Source organism: Fulmarus glacialis, unplaced genomic scaffold, assembly GCF_000690835.1.
Source record: "Fulmarus glacialis isolate BGI_N327 unplaced genomic scaffold, ASM69083v1 scaffold5513, whole genome shotgun sequence".
NCBI classification, from domain to species: domain Eukaryota; kingdom Metazoa; phylum Chordata; class Aves; order Procellariiformes; family Procellariidae; genus Fulmarus; species Fulmarus glacialis.
The window spans coordinates 62,544-79,107 of record NW_009204763.1 but is presented as its reverse complement, the minus strand read 5'-3'; the positions used below and the strand labels follow the sequence as shown (position 1 = coordinate 79,107).

General features: G+C 44.4%; 1 protein-coding gene across 1 annotated transcript in view; it reads left to right on the top strand.

Annotated features, from left to right (window-relative positions):
• Positions 1-5,983, top strand: part of FAM132A (family with sequence similarity 132, member A) — a 24,033-nt gene extending 18,050 nt beyond the window's left edge. The window contains exons 6-8 of the mRNA XM_009575095.1: positions 596-686; positions 5,001-5,079; positions 5,678-5,983. Coding sequence (XP_009573390.1) covers positions 596-686; positions 5,001-5,079; positions 5,678-5,776 — 269 coding nt within the window. The 3' untranslated portion in view covers positions 5,777-5,983. The remainder of the gene's footprint in view (positions 1-595; positions 687-5,000; positions 5,080-5,677) is intronic.
• The last annotated feature ends 10,581 nt before the right edge of the window (positions 5,984-16,564 follow it).

Sequence of the window (16,564 nt, the reverse complement as noted above, 5' to 3'; positions counted from 1 at the left end):
ACAGGTCCTGCCAGGACCCTGCTTCAGCACGGGCTTTCTGCAGGGTCACAGCCTCCTTCAGGCATCCCCCTGCTCCAGCGTGGGGTCCTCCATGGGCTGCAGGTGGATATCTGCTCCACCATTAACCTCCATGGGCTGCAGGGGGACAGCCTGCCTCACCGTAGTCTTCACCACGGGCTGCAGGGGAATCTCTGCTCCAGCGCCTGGAGCACCTCGCCCCCTCCTTCCTCACTGACCTTGCTCTCTGCAGGGTTGTTTCTCTCACATATTCTCACTCCTTTCTCCGGCTGCAGTTGTGCAGGTTTTTTTTCCCCCTTCTTAAATATGTTACTACAGAGGTGCTACCACCGTTGCTGATGGGCTCGGCCTTGGCCAGCGGCAGGTCTGTCTTGGAGCTGGCTCTATCAGAATAGGGGAAGCTTCTAGCACCTTCTCACAGAATCCACCCCAGTAGCCCCCCTGCTACCAGAACCTTGCCACACAAACCCAATACAGAAGTCACAAGGTTACTGGTGTCTCTGTTAAGCCAAACACCAGCAGCGGGTGGTCTACTATGTTGTGAAAGTGCTTATACTTCTTCCACTGCTTTCCCCAGACCACAGTGAGTTGAAGAGTAAAGTCCAACTCCGAGCCAGAGATAATGTCCGAGTGTTGATCTGCATTGAATCTCTGTGCCACCGATACACGTGAGTTACTGCAATGCTGTCTTGGCAAGTATTTTTCTCAGATGGGCCTATGTTTCAACCAACTGTGGAAATCAGGTTCATCGACAGTGAATTTTATATGATAAATGCTTGTAGAACTTTTCTGGAGAGAGTGATTCCATCCTGCCCTTAGGTTTTATGTGTTTTTTTAATTCTGATTTTTAACCTTTCAGTGCTAATTACTCTAAAGAGCTAAATACTGCATATGTTGAGAGAATTGTGAATGAAGTTGGCTGAAACTGAATGTAGCTAAAGGTGCTGAATGCTCAGCTATCATCATAAACATACAGAGTGGGAGAAACATTCTAATTTTGTGTCAGAGGTTGTTAGCTCAATTTTTATAATTTCAGCTGCATCCTGAATGGATCACAGCATCCCACTCATGTTGCCATGGAAGTGTTGGAGTGATGAGGGGAATGAATAGGTGGAAAATAGAGGTGAACGGGTCCTGAGGCAGAAAGTGCAGGGCTTGTATACAGGTATATGATACCTTCTCACAGCCCTCAGCTGCCTTGTGGAGCTTGCTCAGATAACCATGCTGAATTTTCCTCTGCTGGGATCCATTAGCAAAACTCTGCTAACGAAATGCTTTTGTTAGGCCATGGCAACCTTGGGTGTTGTGCCTTATGCGATTGGCCATGGCATCAGCATACTGTTGGCTGCTCGTTTGCTGTGCTTCTGTCGTCCTTTCAGCTGCAGCATATAGGTGCCCTGTGTCTCAGAGAAGGCCAGCTTGCTCAGGAGGAGTTTGGCAAGCTTTTTGCTTGGAGGAAGGGGCTGGGGAGCCCCTGGGCTGGGCTGAATTGCACCCAGCAGAGGGCAATGCTGCTTGCACAGAGTGGCCTCCGCTTCTGCTTGCAGCTCGGCCCTTGTCACGGGAGGCAAAATGCCTGTACGGGGCCGTGCAGATTTGCTCTGCCCTGCCTGCAGCTCTTCCAGTGCAGCTGTAGCAACACCCTTGCAATAGCACCGCTGAAATATATCCATAAAATGACTCCACAGGTGCAACTTAAAACCCACAAAACCATAAATTTGCTGCTGGACTGGCTGCTTCAGCTCTCACCTTCCCTGCTCCATGAGTCGGAGTGCTGCAAATAGGACTGACCTCTCCACAGGCATTTCAATTTAGAGGCTTTATTGGTGGGTGAATTTGACATGAAGCTTCATGTAATAAATAAACCTCTCTTAGGTTTCATTGATCTGTGGAAAAGACTTGATTGGTATCTGAGTACCCATTAGTAACTAGGGTAAGAGGGAGCTGTGCGCCCAGTGACCTGATGGGAAGTCAAGGAGTTTGCTGTCTGGAGCAACTGGCACCTCCTCAGCCTTGTAGACTGTTTTATAACAGTCTTTTATGATTGCAGCACTTAAAGTGAGGCAGTGACAGACTGGCTGCAGTCACAATGTCAGCAGAAGGGGGGTGTAACTTCTTGCCCCTTGAAGGTTTGCCTGTAAGCTGCAGAACTTCAAGGACATTTCGTTTCTGGCACTTGTGGTGAGAATTCCTTTAGATCATGCTAAGAATGGACCTCAGCCTGATCTTGAAATCTGGAATGCGGGTTGACAATGAGTGATTTTGGGTCAGCCCAGGCCTTTAATCACAGGGGTGGAACAGGTATAAGTAGGGTAGAATGTTACTGTCCTTTTTACAAGTAGCTCTCACATATTGCCTTTGCAGAGTGCAGATTCCTATTCCTGTCCTTTACTCTGCATAGCAAAGACCAGTGAGGTTTAAGTAATTGTTTTTTTTTTTTTCTTCAGCATTGGGGCTTTTTTCTTTTCACCTACAATAGTCTCCTCTTATCTTAGCAATTTCATCAAGAACAGGTCTCATGCCCCTAGCCCTTGGATTCCCCATGAACAGAGACTGCAAGTTCCACAGAACCTTTTTCTAAATGCTTTTGGGTGTGGAAAAATATTGCCCGTTGCTGGTGTTGACCTGATGATATTTCAATAAAGATTTGAGTGAATGAGTGGGTGAGATTTATGAAGCCACCTAAGAGGATTTAAAAGTGAAATTGATCCTGCAGATCTCCAAGAGTGAAAAGCTGTTCTCCCATCCTGATCTCCACTCTACATTGTCTTCAGTTTCAGAATCATACTGAAAATCTAAATTTCATTTAAACCATTTTGCAAAATAAATGAAAGTGATAGTGGTGAGTTTTTCTTCCTAATGATTCCACAAGGTCCCCACTGATTTGATGAAGGCATCTGAGAGAGAACAAAGTGTTTTTCTTCTGGAGACAACCTTCCAAGGCTGTCTCCAAGGATAGAGTCTGTCTGTGTTTCTTTCTCTCCTTTGCTGTCAACCTTACAGTAATACTACTAAAGAACGGATGTCAGTCTCTGATAGCTTTCAACATAACTTTTTAGTCTTGCTTCCTTGTTCTGGTAAATGCAAGCACAAGACTTATCTGAATAGGAAGCTTCCCTGTGGGCCATGGAAACTACTGTGCCTTCCTTATTGCAGGTCTTTTTAGCTGAAAGCTGTGGGCCATGGAAACTACTGTGCCTTCCTCATTGCAGGTCTTTTTAGATGAAAGATCCTAGAAAACTGTTCTGGTTCTAGCTGGGATGTGTGAACAACCTCTTTGTCACATACAGACCAAGCAGGTTTACTGGGATGTTTTGAGATTAACTTGCCATCTGAAGAATTTATAGCTACATTCTCCAAAGAACAGTAACCATAAAAACTTTTTTTTCTTAGACAGAACTGACCCAGATGTTAATTGTTTAGGTAAAGCTGTCTGATGTCTGACTCGGAGTTTTCATCAGTTGTCCAGGGTTGCAATTTATGACTGCTGTTCTGCAAGGCTGTCCTGAGTTGAGTGAGTTGGACAGCAGTGGGAGTAAAGCAGAGTCAGCACTGGATCTATGGGGGGCATCTCTCTCTCATATGATGGGTGAGAGTATGACTGGTCTGTGGCATGGAAGGAAGATGGGTGGAGGGATGGGAACCTGTCTGGACAGACATTCTGCTGGCACAGGCTGAGCTGCTACCCGTGCTTGTGGAATTTCCTGGGGATGTCAGCGTACACAGTCTTTCATTTGAGGGAGCTGAAAGAGCCCTAAGGGCTTTCGGCTGAGAGAGATGGAAACTCAGAGGCAAGGAGACAGTTGGAGTATAAGAGATTAATGGTGGGAAGTTCCCACCCAAGTTAGGCTTTTGGCAGGATATGACACACAGACTGAGCTCTTCAATCAAGGTGGTGCCAAGTGGCTTGCTCTCTCTGGGCCAAATTGCCCCTACCTTTTATGCATATTATTTCCTTGCAAGGGGGCTGGAAACAGCACGTTTGCACTTGCTAGGTTTCGTCACCGCCACTTCATGGAAAAAAAGGGAGGAAAGGGGTTGGTTTTCTTGGGAAAACAACTAGCTCTGCTACCAGTGGCTAGGCAGATTTCAGAAGAACCAGCCAGGCATGGAGATCTGTGCTTTCATATTGCTTTGGAACTGAGCTTACATGGGTTGTTCTGATTGTTGATGTCTCAGGCACCTCCTTACACCCTGAATGCGGTACAAAGGAGCTGAGTTAGAGTTCTGTAAACAGAGGATGCCACAGAGAGCAACTGTCCTACATCTTGCTACTGCAAGGAATATGATGGCTACTAAAACATGATGTTAAAAAAGAACGGTGCTTGAGGGGTGATCTGGAGCTCTCCCTTGAATTTTAACTGAAGTACAATTTTTTTTTTTTTGCTTGTATGTGACCCCTGATCCAAATGTCCTCCCAAAACACCCTTCAGCTGCAGAGTATGTTCTTTCTTGCATAGGCTGAGTACATATATTGTTAAGGTGAAATAGGCCTTTCATACCTTGAAAATGAATGAACTGTTATTGGCAGAATGCATATAGCTAGCTCTTTGCAGAATAACAAGAGTATAAACTATTGTGGTAGTCAACAAACTGGGATAACTGGTATGTAAATAAATCTAACGGGCATGTTTAGCACCTGTTCAAGGGTGGGAGATAGAGACCACAGGACCTTGAGAAAGGCCTCTGTGAGAGAAGGTGGCTCCCAGTTCTGCCTCCAGCTGAGTTTTGCATTCACAATCCTGTATGCTCTGTAGGTCTTCCATTAATCACTACAGTGAGGACAAGGTTCCACTGTTCTCTTTTCAAGGCAGCTGATTCCTGCTAGAATCAAGTCAACAGGCCATCTGTTTAGTACAGATTGGCACTAGAACCACCAGGTCCTATTTCTAGGGAGGTCATGAGACTGTTGTCGTTCCACATACATAGTTGTGACTGCCTTAGGTGTTTAACCTGTTTGTTTTTCTTTTGCTACTGTTTAGGTCTTTGGAAGTCATTGCTGGTCTGGAAAGTAACAGCAAAATCTTCACTATCTATGTACATGGCTTACTGCAGCTGCAGGTAAGCCCATGAAGACTGGGAATCACTGTACCAGTTTGCTTGGCAGGCTGTGGAGTTATTTACTGGCAAGGCTGAATTCTCACCAGGAGGTGGGGAAGTTTTTATTAACCTTTCTCAGGTTAAGGAAGTTAAATGCCTTACCTGGGGTGACTAGAGAGAATCTGTGGCAGGAACAAAAGCCAGACTTGTGTTGCATGTTCTGATCTTAAGCCACACAAGTAACTTTCCCTCTAAGAAATGACAGTAAATATTTTTCTTTCTCAGATCTCCTCTTGCATTGTCAAGATGGCAGTTGTATTTCCCATTTCGTAGAAGGGAATCTGAAGCACAGGTGGCCACTTGACTAGGCACCCAAAAAGATGCTAGTGCAGTAAGGATCTAATTAAGTAATAAACCTTCAGTTTCACTACAGAAAATTTCCACCAAGTCAAAGCTGTAGTGCTGCAGTAAAAATGTTTGGTCAGATCCTGTTCCCAGGAGCCACAGAGAAGGGCAGGAGGCTTCTGTGCTTAGTTCATGATAGTGAAATGCTTTTTTCCTCCTTTTACACTGGGATGAAGCGTCAGATATTTTCCTTTCCCTTTTGTTCTCTCTGCAGGCTGGCCAGTACACCTCCATATTTGTGGACAACAGTGCTGGAGCTCCCATCACCATTCAGAATGGATCAGATTTCATGGGCATGTTAATGGGCGCGTAACACCATCTGCAGCAGTGTAGCAGGGAAGGGTACGAAGTAGACCCTTGCAGTGTATATTTGACTGAAGAAACCTTTACTTTGACTCTTGAAGACTGCTTCCTGTAACTGTTGGCATCTTTTTAAACAAGCAAAGAGCCTTTCCTTTCACAGATACTTCAGCTTGCTTTCAGAGGCTACTGCTTTTCAAGGTCCACACCAGTTCATTCATCATAAAAAATATACTTTTGTAATTCAGAAACAAACTCTGTAATATTTAATTTGTGCTTCACCAGATGCTCACTGAACAATACACTGAGATTTGGAATTTGTTACCTTATAACTTTATTTCACAATAGCACTTGTAATCAGCATGTCTTTTGGGATTGGTTGCAGGGTGTTTGAGTTTGTAAATGAAGGATTGAGAGGGTAAGTAAAATAGTGACTATATTCTATGTGTTGTGGAGGAAGGAGATGAGGATTTGCCAGCAAAACTGCTTTTTTCATACAATTGTAAATGGTATAGGCCCTCTCTCATGTTCAGAATTGGATATATTTGACAAGAAGTATGTTGAATTCTCAGACAATGCCTGCTTCATAGATGGGAATCCAAGGTCTGAACTCTTTAATTGTGGTTCTTTATGTCTAAGTATTTCCTTGATCTTATTGATGAAGCTGAATACCTCGCTGCCTGTGCAGTTTTGTTTTTATGAAAAGGTAAGGCCAATGGCACCAGTTCTAGCATGAACTCCCTTACTTGTATTCTTACGTTTTAGTAAGATATACATGTGGTTTTGGACTGCATCACATAAACAGCATCCTCTCAGGTCCCATAATCATTTGTAAATGTGTCAAATGCATTACACTGGTCATCGAAAGCCTGGCAGAGACAGTGAGCATAGCAGCCTCGGATCAGATGTGTCACCTATTTGGTGCTTGTTGAACTGCAGTGAAACGATGAAAGAAAACATGGGGCAAGGCTTACTTCCATCAGGTGGGCAGGGTCATAGGGAGTCTATGTGAGCTCTGCTTGGAGGTTGAAAGTGCTGTCAAAGACCTTTCAAAAGACGGTCCAGTGAACATTTTCTGGATTTCTACAAATCTGTTTGCAAATGTAAGCATGTGAGATTGAGCTCCCAAAGCAGCTTTGCATATAGCTCCAGGCTATAAACTCATTTTAACAAAGTAAAAGGGTGTTGACATTTCATGGGGTTAAGGTGTTACCCAAGATGTGGTAACATCCTTGTGATTAAAAAAAAACCACACTCATTTAATGTATCTCTGTAGCTTTCCCTTTCAACAGACACCTGCCCCTTTTCTTGATTCAACTTAGCTAAGGAAATGGTTGTGTAAGTGTGTCATAAATAGATGGTAGCAAGGCCCAAAATGGAGTCCAGATACTTGTTCTTGAATGTTTGCAGTGAATGGAAAATATCCCTTTTACAGCGTTGCAATTTTTGATTAACTACACTATCTTCATGCAATGAAAACAAAGACTGCTGGGGACAGCAGAAGGCATGAAAAAAAGGTCATCCGTTGCTGGGTCTGTTGTTCAGGTTGATCAATATATGATGTTTCTACAAGCTCCAGTAACGCTGCTGTTGAGGTGGTATGCAAAGATGTCTTATTTCAAGAGCTGTGGAAAAATCTGCTGTAAAACAGGCACGGCTGAAACTGTTTTTTTCATCTCTGTTATAAATACCTTGAGACAGATCTTTAAGGGTACTAAATGGTATTTTTTCTTTTGTGAAGAACATACTAAAGTGATACTATTGGAGGAGGAAGGAGAGGGTACAGGGAATAGTCAAGTAGTTACACAAGTAAACACAGGTAAATTCCACTTTCTAGTCAATGGGATGCAGTTGTTTTAGACAGTCACACAGATCCAGTTAGAAATATAGCAACTATCAATGTTTATATATTAATTCTTGCTCCACAATATATGCCAGAATTCCTATGGATTTTTTTTTTAGTATACTTTGGGGAGAGAATGTACTTTTAAGCATAAACTGGGTGCTCCGCTAGCAGAGGGGAGTCCACAGCTATTGAAAGGCACAGCAAGTAGCAACGGTAGTAATTTCTGGAGCTTCAGAAAGCGTATAACACACATGAATATCACTAAACCCTATCAATAAAGATTGGCTGTTTACATTGGGTTTTGATGGAGTAAGTGTAGTCAGGGCAAGCGGCCTATATCCCAGCATGTATTACTATACTGTACTTTGTACTGTGTGAATATTTGTAATAAATTGGGCTGTTTCATGCATGACTTACAGCAACATAATCAAAGTGTTGTGACATTCAGCATATGTTGTTATATCTATAGGTTTTTGAAACCAAGTCTCACTGTTCTTGGTAAATCAGAGTTAAAATATTTATTTTGTTGTAGAACTAAAAAAGTTTGTCAGACTTTGTTTTGGGATTTGTGACTTTTTTTTTTCCCCTTCTTTGCTGTGTTTTACTCTCATGATCTTCTTAGTAGGAGATGAATTGTTCTGCCTTTATACCTGTTCTCCCTTATTTATATAAGGAGTGCTGTCCTGGCAGGTGTTTCCCCAGCGTGCTAGAAGCTGTCCAAATGCATAGGAACACACAGCCTAAACAGTGAAGGCTTAAATCTCCCTCGGCAGGAGTGATTTGCCTGTGGACAGTGTCAGAGAGAAGGAAACCTCTGTCTCTGGTGTCTGTCTGGAAGCCACGTTGCCTTTCTGCTCCAGCCAGCAGGGAAAGCTTGTGTCAGGCTCAGCGCTGGGGAAAGAAGCCAAATGAGCAGAGGAAATGGACACCGTGTCTCTGGATTTGTCCTGAGTTCATTGTCACCACTGGAAAGCTTATGGGGTTTTGATCAGCTCTTTTTATCCTCAGGATAGAGGTTTGTCCCTTAAGGAGCTTTCCTACGCATCACCAAGGTCTTTTAGCCAAAAGACTGTCTCTAGTTGTTTTGGTTTGGTTTGTTTTTAAAAGTCTTCTAGCTCTGAACGCTACCAGGCTGCAGTTCTCTTGTATCCTGGGGCTTCAGCCAGCAATCACTGCGAGCATGAGATTGTCCATCCAGCAGTAAGATGGGGCAGAATGGGTTGAAACAGCCAAGAAGCAAGCTGGGCCTGGGCCTCCAGTGTTGAGGCGCATGTACAAAACTCATGACTAATATGGACACGAGCCTCCTGGCTGGGCTGCGGCTGAGACAAATGCTCTGCAAGGCTTCCGTGCTGTTTGGAGAGTGAGGAGATTAATGGCGTGCGAAGCAAAGTTTCAATGCTCCTCTGTAGTCATAAAATTTATAGTCCAAGAAAATTTAAGAACTCAGGAGGACTGAGTTCAGTATGAAGAAGTTGTTTATAACAAAATAAAACCCATGTGCTTGAGCTTATGGTTTAATGGCCAAGTGTGTTAATCCCACCCAGCGGCAATGGCTATTTGTGGCATGCAAGGGGAGAAGTCTAAAAGAAGCACAAACTAAATGGCTGGGGTTTTTTTTCTGGGCCCTTCCGGCATGCTCGATGCACTGTCTGTACGAGCTGAGGCAGGAGGATATGATGGCACCTCACTACTGAGATCCTAGCAGAATAGGAAACACAAACAGTTGCTGCATTTTTTTTCTTTAAAATTTCTAAGTTGTTTAGGGTTTCAGGGAAACTGGAGGTGAGGAAAAGTACATCTCTTCTTACCGGAACAAGTTTCTTTTTTACCCTCATCTTTGAGTTCTTCACAGAAACATTTGCCACAGAATCACCTTCAAAAAGTTTCAAACATTACTAACTTGTACTTGCAGTCATAACTTTGTCCAGGTACTGTATACTAGCTCGGGAACACTTGCAAAAATGTTATTGTGACACCCCACATTGATGAGTTAATACTTACTAAAACTTTGCTGTCCTCACTGTGCCCTTGCTCACTCATCTTCCTCCCAGCCCCTTCCTCTGCAAGGGCCTCACTCAATCTTTGCAACAATCTACATCAAGCTTTTTGCTGCGTATGCAGTTCAGAGTCAGACAAAACTAATGCAAATCAGCGTGGTTTTGTTAGGTTTAATGCTCTATGCAGATCTCTCTCAAATGAGAGAGATGTGTTCACTATCCAGGGTTTTGAGATCTCTCACAGGAATTTTTCCTAACCTGAGAGCTTCTTGCTTCTAGGATACTGACTCTGAATTTGATGCTCCAGTCCCATATGACTCTCTGAGCTCAATATTTTCATTGTTGTATACTGCATTGCTCTGGTTGCTACGCTTCCCTCTTACACGGGCTGCGATGTAAACAGACTGCTTTGTTGTTCAGCTTATATTTCAGGAACAATAAACCAAACCATCCTAGGATGAGCATTGACTACTAATTTCAATGTCTATTAAAGTGATTATCTTCACTCATAATTCCTTATTCTAAACAGAGTCCAGCTGTAAGTTTCCAGCTTCAGGCTAAAGTTATTTGCTTAGCAAGATGGTAAATATCATCGCCTCCTGCTTCTGGAACGTGCCCCTGCCCTTGTCTTAAAGGTCTAGGCTAGGTAGTGTCGCTAGCAGTTTTTTTAGCTCCTTCTATGTTGGGTGCCCTCACAAAATGTGCTGATAACTGCGGTTTATGAGCTTGACGGAGAGCCCACGGAGGCTGGTGGAAAATCTGGCAAAACTGCTAGCGAGTATAGGTATTTGGTCTAGTTCAGGGCTTAACTCCAGAACTGCCTTTCAGGCGTGTTTCTGCTGGCATGGCCACTATAAATTTTGTCCTGTAAGCTATATTGACAAAAGATTGCTGGATTGTCCTGATCCTGCTACTTTTCACTACTCCCGTGTTTACCACCATGCTAGCTGGCTCAGAAGGGCACAGTGCAGTGCTGGATCAGCCCTTCGCATGTGGAATCTGCAGTGAATTCTTCCTATTTAATCCACGCAGGGCCTTGAAGCAGCCCTTGGACAGGCTGTGTTAGAGTTAGGAGCTGAGCAAAGCCACCTCCATAATGCCAGGGTTGTCCAGTTTGCACCCTTGCTCTCTCTGCTAACTGCTTCAGACAAATAAAAGCAATCTTCCAGGCACTGAGATTCCAGTTGCAGGCACTCTGTGAGTATTTTCCCTGGCTGGGAGCTGACAGGTTATGAGGTTTTAAGTTCTATTCAAATTTCACGTTTTGTAAATGATTTCGATGCCACGCTCCAGACTGACTCCAGGGGTATTTATGTTGGATTAGCAGCAGATTGCCTGCCTTTCCTCACTCGATAGAAGCGAGCCCAGCGCATGTAAACTCCCCTTGAATGGCGGGCTATTAACTGTCAAGCAAAATGATTAGCTTGTCATATAAAACTCTTGTTATAAATAGGCGCAGGTTATAAATCAGTCCTGAGGACAATGATGAAATCAAACAGAAAGAGAGACCCTTTCCAAGCCTCTTCTCTGAGAGAAGCCTGCAAAGAGAAGTGAGCCCCAGAATGTTAATTAAATACTTAGTCTTTAGGGAAAACTCAAGGGTAATTTGAAAACCATTCTGAACTGGTGACTGTAGTAAAAAAAGCAGAGTAAAATAAGCCCTATATAGGCATTAATACTATATGATATTTAGAAATTAATACCACATACTTTGGCATTGTAACTACTGTGGTAGAGAGCGCCTTAAGAGCAGACTCCAAAGAGCTGAATCTGTTAAGGTTCCACAGAAAGTTAGGGAGCTGGTGACCCTGTAAAAATAGAACCGAGTAGCAAGAAGACCTTGAGTCTTTATTTCTTTATTGCTTTGTGTCCTGGCTCATATCTGTGGAGAGAAAGTATCAAACTCCCATTGATTGCAGAGCTGATTCTCACTCAGCAACTTTATTTAATGCTCGGGTTTGGCTGGTATCAATGAAGACTAAAAGGCCTTAACGTTAGGGATTCAGGTGTACCAAATTTCCTGCAGGATAGCTAATTTCCTGCAGAGCTTCTAGGACTCAGTGTTCCCCTAATAAATAATCAGTGAGGACAGGATAGATAGGCATTTATAATAATAGTGTTGATGAGCGAGTATTGGAGTTTGGCATATTGTAGTGGAGGAGTCGCATCTGCTGGTTAGTCATGTAATTCTACTGTTTGTTTGATGTTTGGGGGGAAGAAAAGTATTTCTGTGTTACTACTTAGATGACCTTTATCTCCAGGCTTAGAAAGAATATAGTGTTTTTATTTCCTCTGTGGCAAGCAGTTCTGATTTAAAATAGCCTCTTGGCTCCCAGGTAGTCCTGAGAATAGACAGGTCAGGCCATAAGAGCTGGAAATGCCTCCTTCCTATGGCTCTTTGGAAAGTTTGAAATGTCTAGGAGAGCTGCTAGGCTATGCTTTATGATGTCACATTCTTAACAGTGGAAATGTTTTAGCTCCCTTTATCCTGAAATACAAGATGGGAAAGATGGGCTACCAGCTAGGGCAACGATCTTACGCTTTTGTTGCTGAGGCTGTAATATTCCAGAATAACTGACCTAGCTGTTAATGTAGCTTCAGTTTGGGTTGGGGCTGATTTTGTTGCACCTTGCAGGGGCTCGCTCTGCAGGGACCAAACACACATCCTTTTATTATGTCTTACATTGAAATTCCAAATCTGAACCCCAGCGTTGAGGCACCTGAGCTGGGTTTGCCTCCAGCACAGACTCAATTAAGAGGTGTCCATAGACACAAGACCCTGGGCTACGTCCTGGCCCTAATTCTCCCTGGACTCCTCTGTGCCAGGGGCTTGGTGCTACTTGTCTGGGGTCCGGGTGTTCCCATGCTGTGCTTTAAGGCAACTTACTTTAAAGTGAGATTGCACGTATGGAGACTTGCCTTGCTGTAGGTTGTGTGCAGGCCTGCTGCACTGTGTGCTGTGTGAGGATGGGCTTTGAACGTCTAGATGAGAAGGGGGAAGGTAGCCAGGAGTACAGGGCTGGGGAGATGGGATGAATGCTGGAGGGGAGCTTGGCACCCTGGTTTGAGGAAAGGATTGGAGTTAAAATGGAACAGTGAACATAGCTCACCTGGCTGCCCTGTGCCTTCACTATAAAACACCACAAAGTTATCATAAAGCTCTACAGCTCGGCAAGTCCTCTGTTCCGGCTCCCTGCAGACACTGGCAGGGGCACGTTGTCTGGGGACCCCCCGCCTGCTCCTCCTGGGGACACGGGGAGCGTTTACAGAAATCTTCCTGGGGCTTTTCAGACCTGCCGTGTGGTTTTAGGCTCTTACGACTGGAGAGAGCTATGTCCCCCTTCAGCCCACAGCAGGGCTGAAGCAGACATGCATTACGACAATACCATAACCACGTAATAAACAGCTTTCTCATACATACACTTAAACTTCTCTGCACGGGTCCATGGTTCTGTAATTGCCTAGACAAATAAATCCACTTGGAGGGGATGGGGACGGGGATGGAAGAAACAGTTGCGAAATGCCTGTTGTGCCTTTTTCTTGGTTGTATGATCGGTTAATCAATTCAAATGGAGGCTCCAAACGGAGATAAGGAGGGAAACATCAGCTCGAAAATTACGCAGCACTGAATGGGAGCGTGTAGCTCTGCGCTGGGGTGACAGCTCGGGGAGGACTGACCAGTGCAGATTTATATAGGTGCTTTCATGTGGCTGTCTCTGCAGTGTCCCCTTCCTGCGCTGAGTTTCAAGACAGCTCAGGTGTCCCCACACACGTGCATGCTGGGAAATGTTTTCTCTACCCTTAGGACTTCTGGGAAATACTTGACCTACTCTGATGAAAAACAAGAGAGAAACCCGGCATCGCATGGAGAATAGCATTTTGTGTTTCCATAAAATCTTCCTACAGGTTTTGTGGATTTTAAAGTTGGGGTCTTAAATCTCATTTGAGGCACTTGGTTCTTTGTTAGACCCACTTTGTACTTTGGTTCTTTACTGCAGCTTTGTTTTCTGGCAAAGGAAGTGTTGTGTTTGCTGCTTGTTTGGCATAAACAATGTTTGCATGTTTGTCTTTTCACTGGTTTCAGTGTTTATTTCTTTTTCTGCCTGCTGTTTGCTCTCCCTCTAGCTGTGGCTAGCTTGCAGAGCACTGAAAGAGGAGATGCAGTTTTCAGAGCTCTCTGGAAAGGCGGCTGACCCGCGATGCTTTCTTGTGAAAGTGGCCCTGGCTGATGGGGTAGAGACATCGTGGCATTTGGACCTCTATCTGGCAGGAGGAAACTGGATAAGAGTTTGTTGTCTTGCTCTATTTAAGGAATGCTCCTCTTCACCATGTGCTTTTTCAGAGCTTGTTTTCCTGAAGGAGCTGTGAGAAGAGGTGTTAAGGAGAGGCTGACGTGGGGAGCTGGATCAGTGCTGGGTCAATGGGGGGCAGGAAAACAAAGTGCTCCGAACTCGGGGTAGAACAGGAGCAAGGCTGCATCCTGCGTGTTCCTGTTGTCTCCCACTCGGGCACTCGTGGCTCATTTATAAATGCCTGACAACCTTTCCTAGTCTTGTTCTTTAGGCAAAACATAGGGGATCTCTTAGCTGAAAGACAGTGCTAAGAGCGGGAGCATCCCTCCATCGGGCTTTACGAACCCGCAGCTCCTGCAGGTAGGCAAAGGCAGGCCGTTTCCTTGAGCCCAGGCTAGGTTTAAAGGTAGGCACAAAGTTCCTGGCAGTGCTGGCTGCAATACTGGTTAGCTGGGATGCTTGTGTGGACAGGAAACCAAGTTTCAGTAGATGGGAGAATACTCTTCAGTGTAGCTCTAGTTGCGAGAGAAAAAAAAAAGCTGAGCTAATTTAAAGCGGCTGAAAACTGTCCTTAAAGCCACCTCAGGTGTCTCCGCTGACAGGTACTGAATGTTTGCTCCGTGTGTGTGTTACGCTTGGAATCTAATAAAACTTTACAGGATGATGAAGCTGGGGTTTGTTTGGTTGGTTTTGTTTTGGTTTTGTTTAAAGCAAAGTTCTCAAGGGCTGTTGTAATTATCAAACCCTCTTTTTCCCAGCAAAGGGTGCTGGGAGTTGCCAGTAATCTATAAAACAGGAATGACAGTCAGTCTGGGGGAAATGATCTCAAACAGTATAAATATCTCCAACCAGGTTTTGGTTTTGAAGTTTTATGAAGTGATAGAGATTCTGGGGATGTTTTTACAAGAGGCTGGGCGGTGAGGAACGGGGCAGCTCACACGGGTAGCTGTGGTGTTGCCCTTAGGGTTGAAGGCTGGATGCTGTTAGAACTGGTTGAGACTATGGCTGTTGTATCCTGAGGGGACACACGCTTGCCTGTGGGAGCAAATATGTCTCAGAGCAAGAGAATAGAAAACCTGGCTTCTGTTCCCAGCACTCCCATTGACCTGCTTGTGGACCTTGGGCAAGTTCCCTCATTCTTTCTGTCTTACGCAGTTCAGCCACTAGCTCTTCAGGAAAGGGTCTTTGCTGGGTTACAGCAGCGTGTTAGGCTCACACAAGGTTAGCGAGTGCTTGAGTTCTAGAGCTCTCTTAAGTTGACCTTAGGTATCACCTGGGATCCCTGCTGACCAGTAAGAACATCATCTTTGTGAAGAGTGCTAGTGCTTCACAGGCGTGAATAACTCCTGTAACACTGCTACAAGTCGTGAGAGCATTAATTTCCTCCTACTGCTGAGAAGGACAGGGGTATTAAATGAATTCAGGACTTGTGCATAAGGGTACTACCACTGAAGGTTTAAAGAGTCATCAGACTTCCTGAAACCTCCTGATGAAAATAAAATGGAAATTTCCCTGGGAGTGGGGGGAGTGTCTTTGAAACCTTTCTGGGTACACCCCCCCGCCTTAGGCTGCTGCCTTTGCATTGCCAGAGGTGTTCTGCAGTCAGAGGTGAGGAAATGCTGACCTCAGAAGATGATATTTCCAGTTTCAACCACAGGCAGGAGCTACTGGAAATATCATCCCTTTGAAGGTTCCAGTCTTGCTATGCTGTTTTCTGTGGTTTGGATAAATCCATGCAACTAGATCTATACCTGGGCTAAACTAGTGAAATTAGGGGGCCATACAGAAGTTCTGGTTCCTACAGCAGTGGATGCCCAGCTAGATCAAACCACTTAGTGATCACTTGTTGCTGGTTCCTAACCTTGACATTACCTTTAACTGCAGGGAATCTGAAACTGGAATTTCAGACTTCTACTTCTTTGATCTCATTCTCACTCTCTTGTGTTGTCATGATTAATGACAGACTATTTTAAAAATGCTGTGGTGTCTGACTAATGTAATCTGAGGGGTGTGCAGAGCTCCTTATTTCCTCCCATTGCAGACCTGCTAAGTGATTGGAGACGAGTTTATTTTCCACTTCAGTTTGTCAGAGCTTTTGAGTGCCTGGGGCAAGGAGGGGGTTAATACTCTCTGCTGTGTTAAAAGTAACTTCTTTTTTATCAATTAACTACATAATTTTCTTGGTCAGAAAAAGAAACTAAAGTATGCATGACATCCAAATTCTGCACATAAAAATCCCATTTTGTAATAATAGAATGTATCAGGTTACTTATCTGGAGGCTATTCATCCTGCAGTAACATAGATGTATCAGTTAGCAAGTGCCTCCATGTCCCTGCACATCTTGTCATCGCAGTGATGATCTTGTGAGGCTGTACCCGTCACATGTGATCTAACAGGCTTCTTCACACCACAAGTGAACAGGGGCCATACAGAGTGCTCAGAAGACATTCATTCGTGTCCCCTTGGATCTCTGTACCAGGACAAATGTCCCCTTTTCAAAAAAAGATCACTGCCACGAGGCCGTTGGCAGCAGCTGGAGCGTGCTGCGTAGCCAAGAGCAACGGGCGAGGGAGCAAACTACAGTCAGTCTGACTCCTGCAGATCTGGTCTGTTGTGGAATTGGTCTGCACTTACATATTTACTCTTTCCTTTAAAGAAAAAT